This window comes from Martes martes, assembly GCF_963455335.1.
Source record: "Martes martes genome assembly, chromosome: 8".
Classification (NCBI taxonomy): domain Eukaryota; kingdom Metazoa; phylum Chordata; class Mammalia; order Carnivora; family Mustelidae; genus Martes; species Martes martes.
Window position 1 is genome coordinate 124,509,235 of NC_137895.1, and position 16,994 is coordinate 124,526,228.

At 36.9% G+C, this 16,994-nt stretch overlaps 1 protein-coding gene across 2 annotated transcripts in view; it reads left to right on the forward strand.

Annotated features, from left to right (window-relative positions):
* Nucleotides 1-16,994, forward strand: part of MLLT10 (MLLT10 histone lysine methyltransferase DOT1L cofactor) — a 249,801-nt gene that overhangs the window by 215,125 nt on the left and 17,682 nt on the right. For both annotated transcript variants that reach the window (XM_080810109.1, XM_080810110.1), the window contains 2 exons: nt 4,396-4,574; nt 15,926-16,043. In XM_080810109.1, coding sequence (XP_080666235.1) covers nt 4,396-4,574; nt 15,926-16,043 — 297 coding nt within the window. The remainder of the gene's footprint in view (nt 1-4,395; nt 4,575-15,925; nt 16,044-16,994) is intronic.

Genomic DNA, 16,994 nt, shown 5'->3' on the forward strand with positions numbered 1-16,994 from the left:
GACATTCTCAAAGAAAAGCCTATAAGGTAGCTACTACTCGCTTTTAGAACAATATGGAGACTCAGAAAGCTTAAGTAGTTTGATTAAGATCACATTCGGTCAAAAACTTATACCGGTGGTCCTCCCCGCGCCTCCCCCCCACCCCCATTGTGCTGTCTCCAGCTGACTTTTAGTTTTAAGAGTTGGAGATTCCATGTATGCTCTCTACCACTAAAAAATTAGATTGTTAGCAGTCTACCTTTCACAGTAGTTTGCTGCAGAAGCTGAGTTCAGGTGTTGCTCTCTGGAACGCCTCCACCCCAGTCTCTTCCTCTGAACTTCAGTTGTCCTTCAGGCATGTGTCCTTACGGTACCATTATTTCCATCCTGTATCATAGTACCTTATGAACACTTACTAGCTCTGCTGTGAGACTGTTAGTTCTTTGAAGGTAGAATTCCTTTCTGTTCTTCATTATCTTCAGTGCCTTTTTTTTTTTTTTTAACAAAACGCTCTCCATACATATTTATTGAAAGAAATATGAGGTAATGAACTTTTTAAAAAATTTATTTTTCTCAGGTGTCTGTCCATCCTTTGGAATATAAGGTTTATAAATACTTGTTTCATTTACATGCTGTCTCTTTTCTGTCCTTCACAGCCAAACTTCTTAAGTGAGTTCATCTTGCCAAGATTGTCTCATTTAATAACTCTCCTTTTATGGCCTCACCTAGAATAACCAATGGAATTATTTGACCTGTTCCTTTCAAATTCTCTAAATGGTTTCTAAGATTCTCCCAATTTCTCTTTATTTTGTTCATTGTGGTCTTTGTCTTTCAGTGGTAACATTCTATAGGATTCTGTCTTTGGTCCTCTTGATCATGCTGAAAACTTTCCCTGGGTGATCTCATTTTACCATTCCTTGGTTTTGACTAACTTCTGCATCAGGAGTTGTACATCACGTATTTACAGGGGCTAGATAGCTAACATAAATGAGAGGAGAGGTGAAGAAGAAAGAATGACAGGGCTCTGGTGGATTAAAGAACCTATGCTGTGGCCAGAGCTCCAGCAGATTGTTGCTATTTCAGAATGTAGTATCCGGTATTGATAGAACTTCAGTTTTTCAGGAGAAATTAGAATTCACTTTTAAATATGAAGTTTTGGGGCATCTGGGTGGCTCAGTCGGTTAACCACCTGACTCTTGATATCAGGCTTATGAGATCGAGCCCCGCATTGGGCTCCCCACTCAGTGTGCTCAGTGGGGAGTCTGCTTGAGAGTCTTTCTCTCTCTCTCTCTCTCTCTCTCTCTCTGCTCCTCCCCCAACTCTTGCGCTGGTGAGCTCTCTCAAAGAAATAAATCTTTGAAAAATATTTCTAAATTAATTTTTTAAAAAATGTAGAGTTCCAATGTTTCAAAATATGAACTAGTTCAAGATTTCAAACACAGGGCAGGCCAACAGAAAGCCTTTTTGAGTTTTCATGTTTACGTATGCTAACTTTACTATTCTTCTGCCTCCTGGATTTGTATCTCCATACCTGCTTTTTCTGCTGAGCTTCAGGCTGATCCTGTTCTGTTCTAGACTGTGTTCTGCAGTTTTGAGTTCTGTGTTCCACAGGCATCTCAAAGACCATGATGAGTAACCTGAACTTCAAACTTGTGTTAGGAAGTGATTTCAGTAGCTGTGAATATGAATCCTGATTCCACCATCTACTAGGTCACTAAGCAGAATTTTTCTTTAAACTTCTGTTTGCTCTTGTGTAAAATGGGGGTAATGTTTACCTCATTGGCCTATTACACTATCACATATATTTACAGGGGCTAGTGTAGTAAGTGTACTACATATAGTAACCAAATACTAGATGCTCCCAGTGGCTCTGCCTGCTTCAGTGAGTGGTGTCACCATTCCCACCTACTGGTTCTTAAGAGTCATCCTTGACTCTTCTTTCTTATTTATTGTTCAGGTCCTGTTAGGTACCAGTCCTATGAACTTTGCTTTTAGAATATCCCTTGACTACTGTTACTTTAGTTTAATCTCCGTTTTTGCTCATCAGTATTATTACAGCAACCCTTCAGCAGCTTTCTCAGTCTCTGATGAAGGCTCTCCCCAATTTAGTCTCAGCCTTGTCTTGCTTAAACATCAATCTGATCACATGGAGCTTCTGTTCACAATCCTTCAGTGGCTTCCTGTTGTCTCTAAATTTTTAACGTTTTTGGCTTTTAATGTTCTTGATCTGATTCCTGCTTATTTTTTAGCCTCATTCTTGTGTGAGCTACAGATGGTATTTACAGGTTCTTATATTTCTTTCTCAAACGACCCTTCACCTCAGTTCTACAGCTCCTTTAGAAATTAATTTTAAAGGCATCCATCTTGTCCAGTAAGTTTTTTGACCCTCATCCTCTCACCCCAGGTCTGGGTTAGATACCCCTTTTTATGTGCTTGGGGGCCGCTAAGGATGTCTCTATCCTATCACTTTTCACAGTCTTTTGTAATAGTCTGTGTTTTCCACTAAGCTTCTTGAAAGCAGAGACCACATATCTTGAATGGCTTTGTATCTCCAGGGCTTAGAGTAATGTCTGATGAACAGTATGCTCTCAGATGTTTGCAGAATGGATACATTTATTGAATGAATAAATTTTCTTTTTTTTTTCTGGAGAAATTATAGATATAAAAAGGATCTTACAACCCTCAATTATTTGTAAGGCCTTTAAAAATGTCCCAGTTCCTTTATTTCCTTGTTTGAAGATTATGGGTGATTTTATTATGAATCAATAACATTTATGTTGTTTAGAACAAAGTAAATTATACTATTAACAAATAATTATTGTTGCCTTCAAGGGCTATGGTTTCTCAAACTTTATTATTATTTTTTATTGCAACCCACTTAGGTTCATTTTTTTTCTTGCTTTCCTCTTGTTAAAATGCTGAGTTCTTAAGATCTTATTGTCTCCCACCCTCCCAGGAGCCTTGGTTTATATCAAGATTTCTCAGCTTCCACACCATTGACACTATGAACCAGATAATTCTTAGTTGTGAGGAGCTGTCATGTGCATTTTAAGATGTTTAGCATCATCCCAGGCCTCTGCTGCTGTGTGTCAGTAGTGCCCCTTAGTTTTGACAACTAAAAGTTCTTCAGACATTGTCACATGTCTCAGTGGAACAGGATCATCCCTGATGGAGAACCCTACTGGTCTCTGGATCTTCCCATCTCTCACTTTTATCCTCAGTGAGCTTCTCCTCTGTGGAGCATGTGAGCATTGTTGCCCATCTTTATTAAAAAAGCAAACAGGGACGCCTGGGTGGCTCAGTTGGTTAAGCCTCTGCCTTCAGCTCAGGTCATGATCCCAGGGTCCTGGGATCGAGTCCCGCATTGGGTTCCTTGCACGGCAGGGAGCCTGCTTCTCTCGCTGCCTCTGCCTGCCTCTCTGCCTGCTTGTGTGTACTCTCTTTCTCTCTCTCTGGCAAATAAATAAAATCTTAAAAAAAAAAAATTTAAAAAATAAATAAATAATAAAAATTTAAAAAATAAAACAAACAACTCGTGCTTTTTTGGGGGTAGGGGGTCTCTCCTCTTTCCTCTTAACTTTTATTCATCATCTCTGTCCTTCCTCTTCCCATCCACTTTTCAGAGTGAATTCTTTCACTCTTTTCTTCATTTCTTTCTTCCTTGTAACTCCATGGTGCCTCTGAAAATACTTTCAAGCCTTCCATCCTCTTTTCTTGAGTTCCTGGTAGTGAATATTACCACCATCTAGTAATCCATGTTGTCAATGTCTCTTAATCCTCTGTCCTCCTCCATCCCTACCCCTACTCATCCACCCCATTCAGTCATTAATTCTGTTCATTCTACCTTTGAAATATCTCTAGAATCCACTTACTGGTCTTTGAATCTCAAGTGTAGTTCTGTTCCATTTTATTTTCTACATTGTAACCTGGGTGACCTTTCTGAAACAGACTCTTCCCCTTTCAGACCTTCTTAATCATAAGTTCTGGGGCTCCATTCTGCATTTTGAAAAGCTTACCAGGTGATTTTAACACAACTCTAATTGTGTCATTCTCCCATTTAGGAAATATTTCTTTGCCTTTAGGAATTCCTAAAACTCTTACTGTTATTTTTACAAGGCGCTTCCTGATGTGATCCCAGTCTATTAGCAAAGTCATTTTTGTTACAAAAAATGACTTAGATTCTTTTAAAAAAGTGTTTTGTGAAAAGTCAGTATTTAGTCATTTAGTTATTGATTTATGTATAATATTATGTATAATATTTCATTATTATTATTTATGACTGCCAATAAAATTTATCATTGAGGGGAGGGATCAGGAGGAAATGTGGGTATTCTAACTTAATGATTATTATTATTTGTCTATGACAGATTTGGCGGCTAAGTTTTAAAATGTTTAAATGATTTTTTTTTCTTGCAGGTATTTATAACAGCAATGATGTAGCAGTATCATTTCCAAATGTAGTATCGGGCTCAGGATCTAGTACTCCTGTCTCCAGTTCTCATTTACCTCAGCAGTCTTCTGGGCATTTGCAGCAAGTGGGAGCTCTCTCCCCATCAGCAGTGTCATCTGCAGCCCCTGCTGTTGCTACAACTCAGGTAAATTGTTAAAATGCTATGAAGTAACCTGTAGGCAGATCTGTCATTTTTTAAAGTGAGTTTGATTGGAGAAGAAAGAAATTGAATAGGGCTTCCTATAGGAATTTATGAAATACCTCCATTTGTTGTGACATGTAAATTAGTAATTTGGTGCAAATTTTTATTCTTTTTAAAAAGTAGGACTTAGTGGGGTGACTGGTTGGCTCATTGTAGAGCATGTGGCTCTTAATCTCAGGGCTGTGGGTTCGAGCCCCAAATTGGGTATAGAAATTACTTAAAATCTTTAGGAGTTAGAAAATACCCAATTTTGGACTTCTGTGGTTTTAAACATTTCTTTTACAATTTTAAAAATCACAGAAATAACATTATTATTTTTTAAAAATGGCTTTAGAGAATAGTGGGATAAGGAGTGATTGATTCCTTTAAGTACTGTATTGTTTTCCTTCTAGTGGGAGAGAAAGAATGTACATAAATATTGTAAATAAGTGACTGTGCTGCCGATTGTGCATTTATCCCTTTCCTTTACTTTAGATCTGTGAAGTTACTAGTTCTCAGGAATCCTTTAAAAGCAAGAGTCTGGAGCGCCTGGGTGGCTCAGTGGGTTAAGCTTCTGCCTTTGGCTCAGGTCATGATCTCAGGGTCCTGGGATGGAGCCCCGCATCGGGCTCTCTGCTCAGCAGGAAGCCCGCCTCTCTACCTGCCTCTCTGCCTGCTTGTGATCTGTCTGTCAAATAAATAAAAAAAATCTTTAAAAAAAAAGCAAGAGTCTGTTCAGAAAAATCGTAATCTTGCATTATACAAATACGACAGTAGATAGGCAGAGCTGAGCGCGCGCGCACACACACATACACACACACACACTTTGCTGAAGGTAATAATTTAAAATTCCTTAAGTATGTATTTTTTATTTGTTTAGAATTCCTTATAATTTTACTTTAATTTTATCCAAAGCTCTAGTAATAACCATCTTAGTGTTTGGAGAAAATTTTAAAGATTTTATTTACTTATTTATTTGAGAGAGAGAGAGAGAGGGAGGGAGCATGCAAACAGTGGGAGGGAGAGAGACAGGCAAACTCCACACTGAGCACGGAGCCTGTGGGGGCGGGGGTGGGGGTGTGGGGGCGGGTCTCCATCTCACTACCCGTGAGATCATGACCTGAGCTGAAATCCAGAGTCAGACGCTTAACTGACTTAGCCACTCAGGTACCCCAGGAGAAATTTATAACAAAGACAAATATCTAATTACAATTAGTTAAATAGGTTGTAAGTTGCTGTAAATTTATACTTTATGTATGTGTTCATGATTTGCATTGTATAGGCCTTTAGAACATATATACACTTTCTAGTATTTTCTGTAAGCTGTACATCAAAGCATAGCATTAGTTATTTTTAAATATGTAATGGTGCAGTGCAAACAGTCACCATTATAATTAGGTTAGGTATTGGAATAAACAACAGACAGTTCGGCATAGAAAACCAATGGCATGATTAGTGGTATCATGTTTGAAAATGAAAGTTAACTATGTGGTGAACCTCTCAACCTGAGTAAGGGGAGTTTGACTAATTTAGAAGAATTTTTTGTAGCTCATTTCACTAGCCTTGGTGAGGTAGCCAGCATACCAGGGGTGTGGGGTTAGAGAGGGTGAAAGGATAAATGAGAGAATGGTTCTTGCAAATAGTTTCATCTCTTTTAATTAAGTGTAGCCATATGCTGTTGATAGCTTTCTATCCTTGGACAAAGTCTCACATGAACATTTTCAGTGTGCATTTTTCTTTTCTTTCTTTATAAAAGTCTGTTTTAATTACTCTCTGGTTAATTCCAGGCTGAATTAAGCAAAAATCTCATTTCTTCTCATTCATTATGTTTGTGGTTTTGGGGGTTGGCATTAGGGAGGTAGATGGGGGAAGTGGTGGTAAAGAGAAATTTATAGCTAGAGGGAAAATTCCACTTAACATATGACTCAACCGAAGAACAAAGAAATCATAGTTGCAAGTAATCCAGGATTCAGTCCAATTAAAATCCTTACTGTTTATCCTCTTTCCATGTTTCAGTAAGATGGGTCTCTTATAAATATGATCATCTAGTTAGACTCAAATGCTGCATGCTGAGACAACTGCATCTATGATTCTGTCTAGCAGTAAATGCTTTCTGCCTTCAAGCTGAAGCTTATTTAGCCTGGCTTATCTGGTGCTGCTGTAGCAACCATCAGTCTCCAGGCAACTGAGGCACGTTGACCTCTCAGTTGAACTGAGTGCAGAACTACTTCAATTTAGCTGCCTGAGACAATAGTATTGGTATTGAATGTGCAAAATGTGAATTTTCTAGGCAATGTGCAAGGGAAACGATACAAAAATATTTAGAATAAAATGAAGGTTTAGATAGGATTCTTAAAATTGTGATGTACTTGGTAATTGAATCTTCTCTTCAAAATGACAAGTTTATTTCTGTTTAACTTTCATATAGGCCCTGTTTGTTTTCAAATTGCACAAGTCATTGTGTTTAGGTAATCAAATGGTAGCCTCTTATTTAGGGTTTCTTTATAGGTAGTTGATTAGCAATGCTATAAGTGGGTTAATTCAAATTACCAGTATTTAAAATGTAATAATAGAAGTCTTGTCACAGTTATTAAGAAAACCATCACACTGGCAAGCAAATATTTAAAAAAACATAAATCAGAGAATGGAAATGTTAAATTTGAATAATATTTTGTCTCCCTTACTTCCCCAAAAAACTTAGCAAAAGTAGTAGTTTTTAGTGACTGGCTTGGTGCCAGCAGGATGAAAATCCAGAGGTCATTCTTGATCTTTCTGGCCTTGGTTTTTTAAGTAAGATAGACAGGCCTCTTGTTTGGCTTATTTGCTGTCTTAAGAATTGTTCCCTGGAAAATGGTCAGGGAGGTAAGATCAGGAAGAGCTTAATAGAAATTAAAAACTGAGAACAGAATTGTGCTTTTAATGGGGCAAAAAGGAGACACATGTAAAATTGTAGGGAAAAAAATTGATGCTTAGCAGCCCTAATTTTGGGGAAAAAAAAAACCCTTTAAAAAATGTTTTATAACCTAGTTTTATATTCTTCAGTGTTAAGTCCTTTTGTTTTATTTGATATATTTGTTTTTAGAATAATTATTCTTTTGCAGATAACAGCAATAGAGGTAATAGTTTCTTAACATTATCAGAAGATAAAACTGCTGTCCATGTGTGTGTTTGTTTTTTTTTTAATGATGTGCTCTGCCCTTGCATCATAGTTAGTGGTATAAATTAGTTTCTGTAGGTGTGTCACTAATTTTTCATTTTGCCTTTCAAGTTCCACTCTGTCTCCTACTTCTACATTCATTCCGTTTGTCTTTTGGGAAATTTCAAGTGCTTTTGTTTGAAAGATGAATCCCTTAGTAGAAAAATTTAAAACTGAATGTAGTGAAAAAGTTGTGTGTTACATTATTTTCTGCATTCTGCGTTTTGCTTTTGGGTACAGTCTTCATGTAGGTAATCTGCTTCCTTGTTTACTCTGTGTTACTATTATAAAAAATAAATTTAAAAATAAATGAAGGAACTTTGAAAATTTATGTGATATTTAGTAATTGCAGATGTTCAAGTATTTTTAATGTACAGTTAATGACTAATGTTTTGCACATTTCTGTGAAACTTTTACTTCAGTCAGCTTTGACTAGTTCATTTTCCAGCATGATAACTTTGGGGTGTGTGCTTGTTGGGAGTTGTCTTAGATGGAGTAGTCCTCAATTTCCTTTTGGATGATGTCTGCACTTCCATTCTGTTGGAGAAAATGGTTCAGTTTCCCAGGTAGATGGACCTGACTTCAGAGGATCTCTGACTTGATTGGTCAGAATGAAAGTTTCATCTTTTATGTTTTAAGTAATTTCATAATGACTTGTAATTTTAAGGATGTTAACATTCTGAGCAAAATAAGTTTGTATAAGTGCTTTGTAAAGTCACTTACTGTTGGGTGATCAAGAGCTTAAGTAACTATGCAACATCACTTGTCTAGTAAGTAAGTGGTGAAACTAAGTTTGGAAACAAGGCAGTCTGACTCTGGAGTCTGATCTCTGGTCTACTAATCATTACCATAAAAATGAATTTCCCAATGATGTGCTTCTCTTTGAAAAACATTGTTAGGAATTTTACTGTGTCCATTTGTGTGACACAATGCTAAATAGAAATTTGAGTCAGAAATCTTGTTTCCCAGGAGCTTTGCTACTTACTACTGTGACTGTAGGCAGGTCTTTTTAATTTGTGGGTGTCAGTGTTTTTTGTGTGTAAAACCAAATACTTCAGATACTTGTCCTACCTGCTATAAAGACCGCTATGGTACGAAGTTTAAATGAGAGTAAGTACTTTGTAGACCATAAAGTACTTTGGGTTTAATAGTTATTATACTGATGTTAAAGTTATTATAGGACTCAGTTTTAGCTGTTACATCAACAGCCTGTTTACCAGTGAGATAAATTGTACAGAAGCACTTTGCTTACTAAAAATAGTATTAAAATTTTTTCTATTAAAATATATAATTCCACGTTAACATAGATATGTGAATTTTAGCAATTTTAGGCTCAGCTTTTGCCTGAGGTCTTTCCAGTTCTTAAGTTATTTCAATAGCTGCTTTAGCCCTAGGGGACTTAATTTTTTCTGCAAAAGATGGGTGATATATTGATTAGGTATTAACCAATTAGGAAACCTGCTTAGAATTGGTTGGTTATTCTATACAGTCCTGTTGTCCAATCATGAGTGTTCAGTGATGGTTTAACAACAATTTAATCCCTCCCACTACTTTATAGAAACTCAATTGTGAAGCATTTCAGCATTAGCCTAAACAATGGTTTTGAATACGTTAAGCTCCTAACAATTAGGGAGCAGTTTGGGGCATTGAATAATGTGGAATGATGCAATTGAACCTGACAGCTTTAACAGTCAGCCTACTCATGGGACCTGAAAGTTGTTCACACTTGGTTTCATCTCTCATCACACGCTGAGTATTAAAGCCTTACTGGTGGGAGCTGACACAGAAATGGGGTCTGTTATCAGAATATGTTTCATAGTGCAAAGTTTGAATTGAGTTGGAGAATATATGAAACTTTCCATTGTTCTCTAATTTTTCCTGGAAACTTTTCTAGTCCAGTTGTACTTGCAAATTGAAAAAATAAATAAATTATCATTAAAATATTTGAATCCCTACATTATATTTTCAATATTGCTATATTGTTATAGAACACATATATTAAAATATCATTGCATAATGAGACATGTATACTATCTAGTTTTTCTTAAGGAAGTAGGTTTTAATCTGAAATATAGCTGTGTTAATATCAATATAATCAATAGATGATATTCTCTAATAAGGTTGATGGAAAATATGGAAGTCATAATAGCATATGAAAATAATTTTTAAAATAAGCTAAAATATGAATGCTTACCATGTAGAAAGAATTCTTTATAAGCCCTAAATACTAGCTCAGTTAATTCTTGCAGTATTCTTATGAGATAGGTGCTGTTATTAGTTCCATTTTTACCCATGGAAATTGAAGACAGAGAGGGCTAGCACCTTGCCCGAGGTGAGAAAGCTTGATTAATGGCAGCTATAGTGATGATGAAAAGTTTTCTCTTCTAAGAATGTATATGAAACTGAAAATTTTAAAAGTAATACTCAGTTTAGTGAGTCTGACAAGATTTTGGAAGAATGTATTTTTAAGTCATTATGTCAGGATTGGAATGCCTGAAGCACCTCTACTGTGTTTTAGAGTTTGATTGACTTCAGTGTTTATTGACAGGTTAACTGTGCATTTAAAAAATGCTTGCGAGGGGCACCTGGGTGGCTCAGTGGACTAAAGCCTCTGCCTTCGGCTCGGGTCATGATCCCAGGGTCCTGGGATCGAGCCCCACATGGGGTTCTCTGCTCAGCAGGGAGCCTGCTTCTTCCTCTCTCTCTGCCTGCTTCTCTGTCTACTTGTGATCTCTCTCTCTGTCAAATAAATAAATAAAATCTTAAAAAAAAAATGCTTGCGAGGGGCGCCTGGGTGGCTCACTGGGTTGCCTCTGCCTTCGGCTCAGGTCATGATCCCAGGATCCAGGGATCGAGCCCCACATTGGGCTCTCTGCTCAGCAGGGAGCCTGCTTCCGCCTCTCTCTGCCTGCCTCTCTGCCTACTTGTGATCTCTGTCTGTCAAATAAATAAATAAAATCTTAAAAGAAAAAAATGCTTGCTATAGGGGCGCCTGGGTGACTCAGTCGGTTAAGTGTCTGCCTTCAGCTAGGATCATGATCTTGGTGCCCTGGGATCAAGCCCCACATCAAGCCCCACATCAGGCTCTCTGCTCATCAGGGAACCTGCTTCCCCCCCTCTCTCTGCCTGCCTCTCTGCCTACTTGTGATCTCTCACTTTCTGTCAAATAAATAAATAAAATCTTTAAGGAAAAAAAAAATGCTTGCTATAACCCCTTCCTGTGTGAAGGAAGGTATGAAGTTTCATATCTACCTCTAGATGATGTATTTCTGTGATACTTTACAAAGGTGAAGTTTTTATAGGTTCCGTTCTCTCAAACTTAATTTTTGTTGTTTATTCTTTACTATTCTTTATCAACATTAGGGAGGGAAAAAACCCTAAACGAAAACGTCCACTTTTAAGTCTGATACTCAACTCAGTCGGCTTTAGCCTAACTTTTTCCCTCCACAACTAACTGGGGCCAAGTGCCTAGGAATTTGGTAGAGTTACTCTACAGCTAGAGTTCTTTTAAAAACTTCTCTGTGAGGGCACCTGGGTGGCTCAGTGGGATAAGCCTCTGCCTTCGGCTCAGGTCATGGTCTCAGGGTCCTGGGATCGAGCCCTGTATCTGGCTCTCTTCTCTGCTCATTGGGGAGCCTGCTTCCCCCTCCCTCTGCCTGCCTCTCTGCCTACTTGTACTCTCTCTCTCTGTGTCAAATAAATAATAAAAAGATAATAATAAAGTCTATGGTCATAAGCAGACATTTGGAATATAGGAGTGAACTGTTATGAATGGGAAATTTAAAGCTGAAATGTCATTTTAATCTTGCTAATATTTTAATATGGTCTGTGAATCTACTTAGGAAACACTAAATTTCTTTGATTTGCTTTGAATTTAAATATATTGTGTTTTAGCATAATAATTTATTCTAAATTTGCTTGGGGTTGTTTGATTCAGGCACCTAAACATTTTTTTCTCCCAAAGTGGCTTAAATTTACCTCAATAATTATTCAATTTATTCTTAATCTACTTGCTTTTGGGTCCATCTTGTAAAATAATTATAGTTCTCTTTTACTAAAGTATTAGAGTAAGTGTTGTTTTTAATATCTTTTTTTTTTTTTAAAGATTTTATTTATTTATTTGACAGAGATCACAAGTAGGCAGAGAGGCAGGGGGAAAAGCAGGCTCCCTGCTGAGCAGAGAGCCTGATGCGGGGCTTGATCCCAGGACCCTGGGATCATGACCTGAGCAGAAGGCAGAGGCTATAACCCACTGAGCCACCCAGGTGCCCCTGTTTTTAACATCTTGAGTGGAAGTGGTTCCTTTCAATTATTAATCTTGAGAAGGGAACAAAAACGTCTAAGATACATATTGGAAGTTAAAGCAGAAGTTTATTATGGCAATATGAACTTAGAATATTTATTAAATATTTTTATCTTTATCCAGCCTAACACCTGTTTTCACGTGTTGAGTAGATGATATGATTTCAGTGGGACACAATTAAGTAACCAGTTTGTTTTAAAGATTTTATTTTTATTTATTTGAGAGAGAAAGTATAAGCAGGGGAAGGCAGAGGGAGAAGCAGACACCCCGCTGAGCTAGGAGCCTGACTTGGGGCTCGATCCCAGGACCCTGAGATCATGATCTGAGCCGACGTCACATGCTTAACCAAATGAGCTGCCTAGATGCCCCATAATCTTTTTGTTTGTTTGTTTTAAGTTCTTATTTTAAATTATAGATGTATATAGAAAAGTTGTTGGAGAAGTAGTAGCGTTCACATATATCCTAGATATCCTTCACTCAGTCTCCCCAGAGTTAACAACTCATATCCTTAATAGTGCCAGCAGATTCAAGGAGGATCTCTGCCCCCCTTAGTAGCCATTCTCCTTACCTGGGCAAGATAAAATTAAAATGTCTTAAGGTGGGTACTTCTCTGTAAAAAGAATCTTTTATACCAGGTCTTCTGAAGCCTACTTATGGTGTATTAGTCATTGGCTTTCAGTGCACTTTTAAAAGTTTATTTCCAAAGTATGCTGTGGGAGAAGTGTGTGTGTATGTTGTTTCCTTTATTCCAGATTTCTCTTACAATGAGAGCCTTCAGTGACCTCTATGCTTCTTAACCAGTGTTTCTTTAGATTCACATGGAATTCCTTCTGTCCCCTAGAATCTTAGTGCTTTCACTTATTAAAGACAGAAATTTGGGGGTCTACAAAATGTCTGACATTTTGTGTATGCTTTCCTCAGTAAGTCACCCTCCCCACCCCATTCTCCCGTACTCTTCTTCATTGCATCTAAGTAGTTGTAAATTTTTCACTGAACTGATGGGGGTGTCTTGGCCCTGAGGTGACAACAGGGTTATCATGGGCTCCCAACATTAAACATTATAAACATCATTTCAGAAGTATTGGCTAAGCAGTGTCAGACATTTGTGGATCCTTTAGTAACTCATGTTACCGGTTAAAGTGATGTTAATGACTTGAGTTTTAATGTAGAATGCTTTGAATGTTTTACCACACTATGAAATGCTACCTGATAAAATTAATAACTTTTAACCTCTTTCCAAAGTTTTTGGTTTCAATAAATGCAATAATTTTTAAAAAACAAACTACCAGATAATTTTTACTCATTCAGGAATTTGAGTAATTGGCCATTTAGGATAATGACTGTATTCCCATTTTAGGTTTTTATTTTTATTATTAATTTTATTTTTGCCTGGCACCTTTATAAAATATAGACTTTCGTTTTTTGGAAATACACTAAAGATGATTTATCTTCTTCTTGATGATAGTTATTATGCAAATCAGTTGTTATGCAGTACTGCTTTGCATTTTGATCTTTTAGTATGGTGCACTAATTTGTGATAGAGTAACTAAGATAATTTAAAGACTACATCAAAAAATGTGAAGCTAATAAGGATAAATATAAAGCCCTTGCAGAAACAGCCCTTCCTGAAAAAGTGTTTTTCTGAGGAGTAGGATCTTTTGATTCTTAGCAAGAGACTAAGACAGTTCATAAAACTGATAATTGGAACTAAAAAAGTGGTCCAACTGGTGTAATATTAGTTATGTTTCAACCATTATAGATGACTGCATGAAAAAGGAGAGTCAGAAGGCTAAGGTACAGATGCTAAGGCATTTAGCGCTCCGTGTTCTTTGAGCACCACCTCAGCAGCACTCTGGAATGTGCTCTCACTCTTGGCCGTATTTTTCTCTCTTTTCTGTTAGCTGTTGATTCCTGCTGCCAACAGATGTCTCAAGAGCTGACTTTTCTTCCTCTTTCTAATTAATTTTCTACTTCTAATCTTTTATATGCTTACTTGATCTTTGTAGAATTATATCTAGAGTAAGAGCAAATTGGCTCTGCGAAGGATATTTTTAAGTACATGGTACCTGAGATGTTTACACATGGGACTGGTAACATCTGGTCTTCCTGTTTGTCTGTTTGGTGATTTTTCTTACCCTAGGTTATTTAATGAGTAGACAAAATTTCTAGGTAGTTGACTTCTGGAGATGTAAAAAAATCTTAAGTATATTTCCACTTATGAATTTAGTATGCTATGCTTTTTTAGTGTGCTACACTACTAAATACATGGTAAATGTCTAGTGTGATCTTGAGGTTAAAATTATGCCTTACCTTTTACCGAGGGCTAATTGATTGTTAAACAAGACTTTATAGTATAAACTTACTGAGTTTCTATACACATCTTTAATAAGAGGAAAAATGAAACCGAAAATTGACCAATTAAACTTAGACATGAAAGAATGAACTAGAAAATACACCCTTTCAAACAATGGAAAACAAGGGCAGGATTCTGCATCACAGACTATTTCTGTGAATTGTAAAGTCCAATTTTCATGCCCAGTAAGTATAATGCCAGGGTCTGAGTCTTTCCAGAAACACAGTTTATTTTCTGTATTATTTTGCTTGTTACAGCCACTATGTTGTCTTGGTCTCCTGTGTGCAGTTGTACGGGTTGGAGTGTCCCCTTTCTTTTGTTTTGCTCTTACTCAGCTTCTTTATATTAGAAGTGCTTCAATCCTTGGAAATTATTTTCCACAGTTCTGTTCTGAAATAACTGTACAGTGATTCCATTTTTATAAAACTTAAGTTTCATTTCATTCATGAAAAAGAATACGAAGTCTCCTTTAAAAATTTGTGGTTCTGTTAAATCTGAAAAGTATTTCAGGCTAATAATAAGTTTCTTTGAGAAACAGTATTTTGTGTACAAGAGATTTGCTCCCAAAATGCCACATTTTAAGGTTATAATATTCTTAGAAAGTGGGAGAAAGTATTCACATCAAAGAAGGCATTTTTATTACATTGGATTACGCAAGACTTTGGCCAGCCTCCTTAGCTTCATCTGTTTAAGGGTTCATTTTCACTTGTTTGGCACAAGTCCCAGTAGAGGCCTTCAGAATTGTGGTTAGCAACATGAATGAATTACAAACTTTGGACCAGCTCTCCAGTTAGTGGAGCTGGCTTCCTGCCAAAAAGACAGTGCCTTATATGGGGTCAGGGCAAAGCTGTGATTCGTTGAGCTCTGCATTGTATAGAAAACATACTTGATGCCTGTTTGCTTTCTTTTAAAATAAAAACAAAACAAAACAGAAAAAGCAGCAGGCTTCCAAGTCTATCAAAATAGGAAGTAACAGAATAGTGTGCAGGTTTTACTAATGACAGAGTTAAGCAATGGAAATATTGCTCTTCGTAGTTAAAATACTAAAAGTAGAAATTGGACCTTTTGACCTCCTTCGCCAGCCTGTGATGTAAGAGACTGAGGCATTTGTTAGACATCTGTTGTCGACCTGCCCTTATTTTGTAAATGGTTTAATAAGATTAAATAATTAGTCATATGGTCACATGGTAACCATGCCATTGGGTTTTGTTAGTGACTAGATACTTTGAAATTAAAGCAAGAATAACCTTGTGCCAGTCTTTATGTTTTTAATCTGGAATTATGTAACTTCAAAAATTGAAATGTTGCTGTGATAAAACAAGAATGAAATCTGCTCTTCAGTAAGTTAGGAATGTTTGCTTATATTCTTAGGTTGGAAAAAATAGTTATTTGGTCTATTAGAGGAAAAATATGAAGATATTTTCAAATACAATTCATTTATCTTTGTAATTCTTTCCATTTAGGCGAATACACTGTCTGGATCTTCTCTTAGTCAGGCACCATCTCATATGTATGGCAGTAGATTAAATCCAAGTTCATCAATGGCAGCTCTTATAGTTCAATCTGAAAACAATCAAACAGGTAGGTTTTCAAGAATTTCTAAATTCTCCCCCAATGTAATTTCCCCTCACCCCCACCATTGGCTCATTTTATTTGAAAAGTCTAAAGGTGTGGTTAATATAGGATTGTGCTGCACCCCCCCCCTGCCCCCCACCACAGTTGGAAGTAAATAGTGTGCTGTGCTGCAAAACAGTGATGTGCTTTTTTACTGTCTGAAATGTAAATGTTTAAGCAGAGCCATCAGCAGGCAGGAATGCAACAATGTCTCCTGTGACTTTTGTGATTGATGTGTTCAGTTCTCAGTTCTGTGCAATGAAAGTAACATAACACTAGGCTTTTCTGTGAATAGCCTAAACCTTTATTTGCATAATTCATGAAATTGCATTACACAAACTTGGTTAAAAAAAAATCCTGTTAGAGAATTTCTACAGTGTTTAGTAATCCTGTGAATTTTTACCAGTTGACATTTTGTAGCATTTGCCTCTTGTACTGTTTTAATGAGCCACTGGATTTGCTTTGTTTCATTCCATCCTTAAGGATTTGTTGACATGTCCAAGTAGTCATGCCTGTTTGGGGGAAGGGAATGGGTTTAGCGGTTCACCAAGAATGGATCAGTCATGTCTTTACCCTTTAAGGGTCAGAGGTTACCTGCCTCAGAATAAGGGGAGGACAACCTTGAAAGAGGCCAGATAGAGTGATTTTAGAAGGAACTGACTGTAGGAGAAATACAAGTTACTTTTCAAGCAGAGCTATTCGGTGTTAACCTGAGAATTTTGAAGAAATTAATTTTTTCCTTTTTAAGTACAGACTATTCCTACTTGTTTTTATCAACTTAAATTTGTGGTGTTCAATTTTATTCTTGGTGTGAAGCTCCATGTAATATATGTAATTTTAGTTATGGTGTGTGGCTCTGTGTAATACATAATGCATTTTATGACTTGTCTTGGGATGCAAAGTGTTAAAAAATACAAA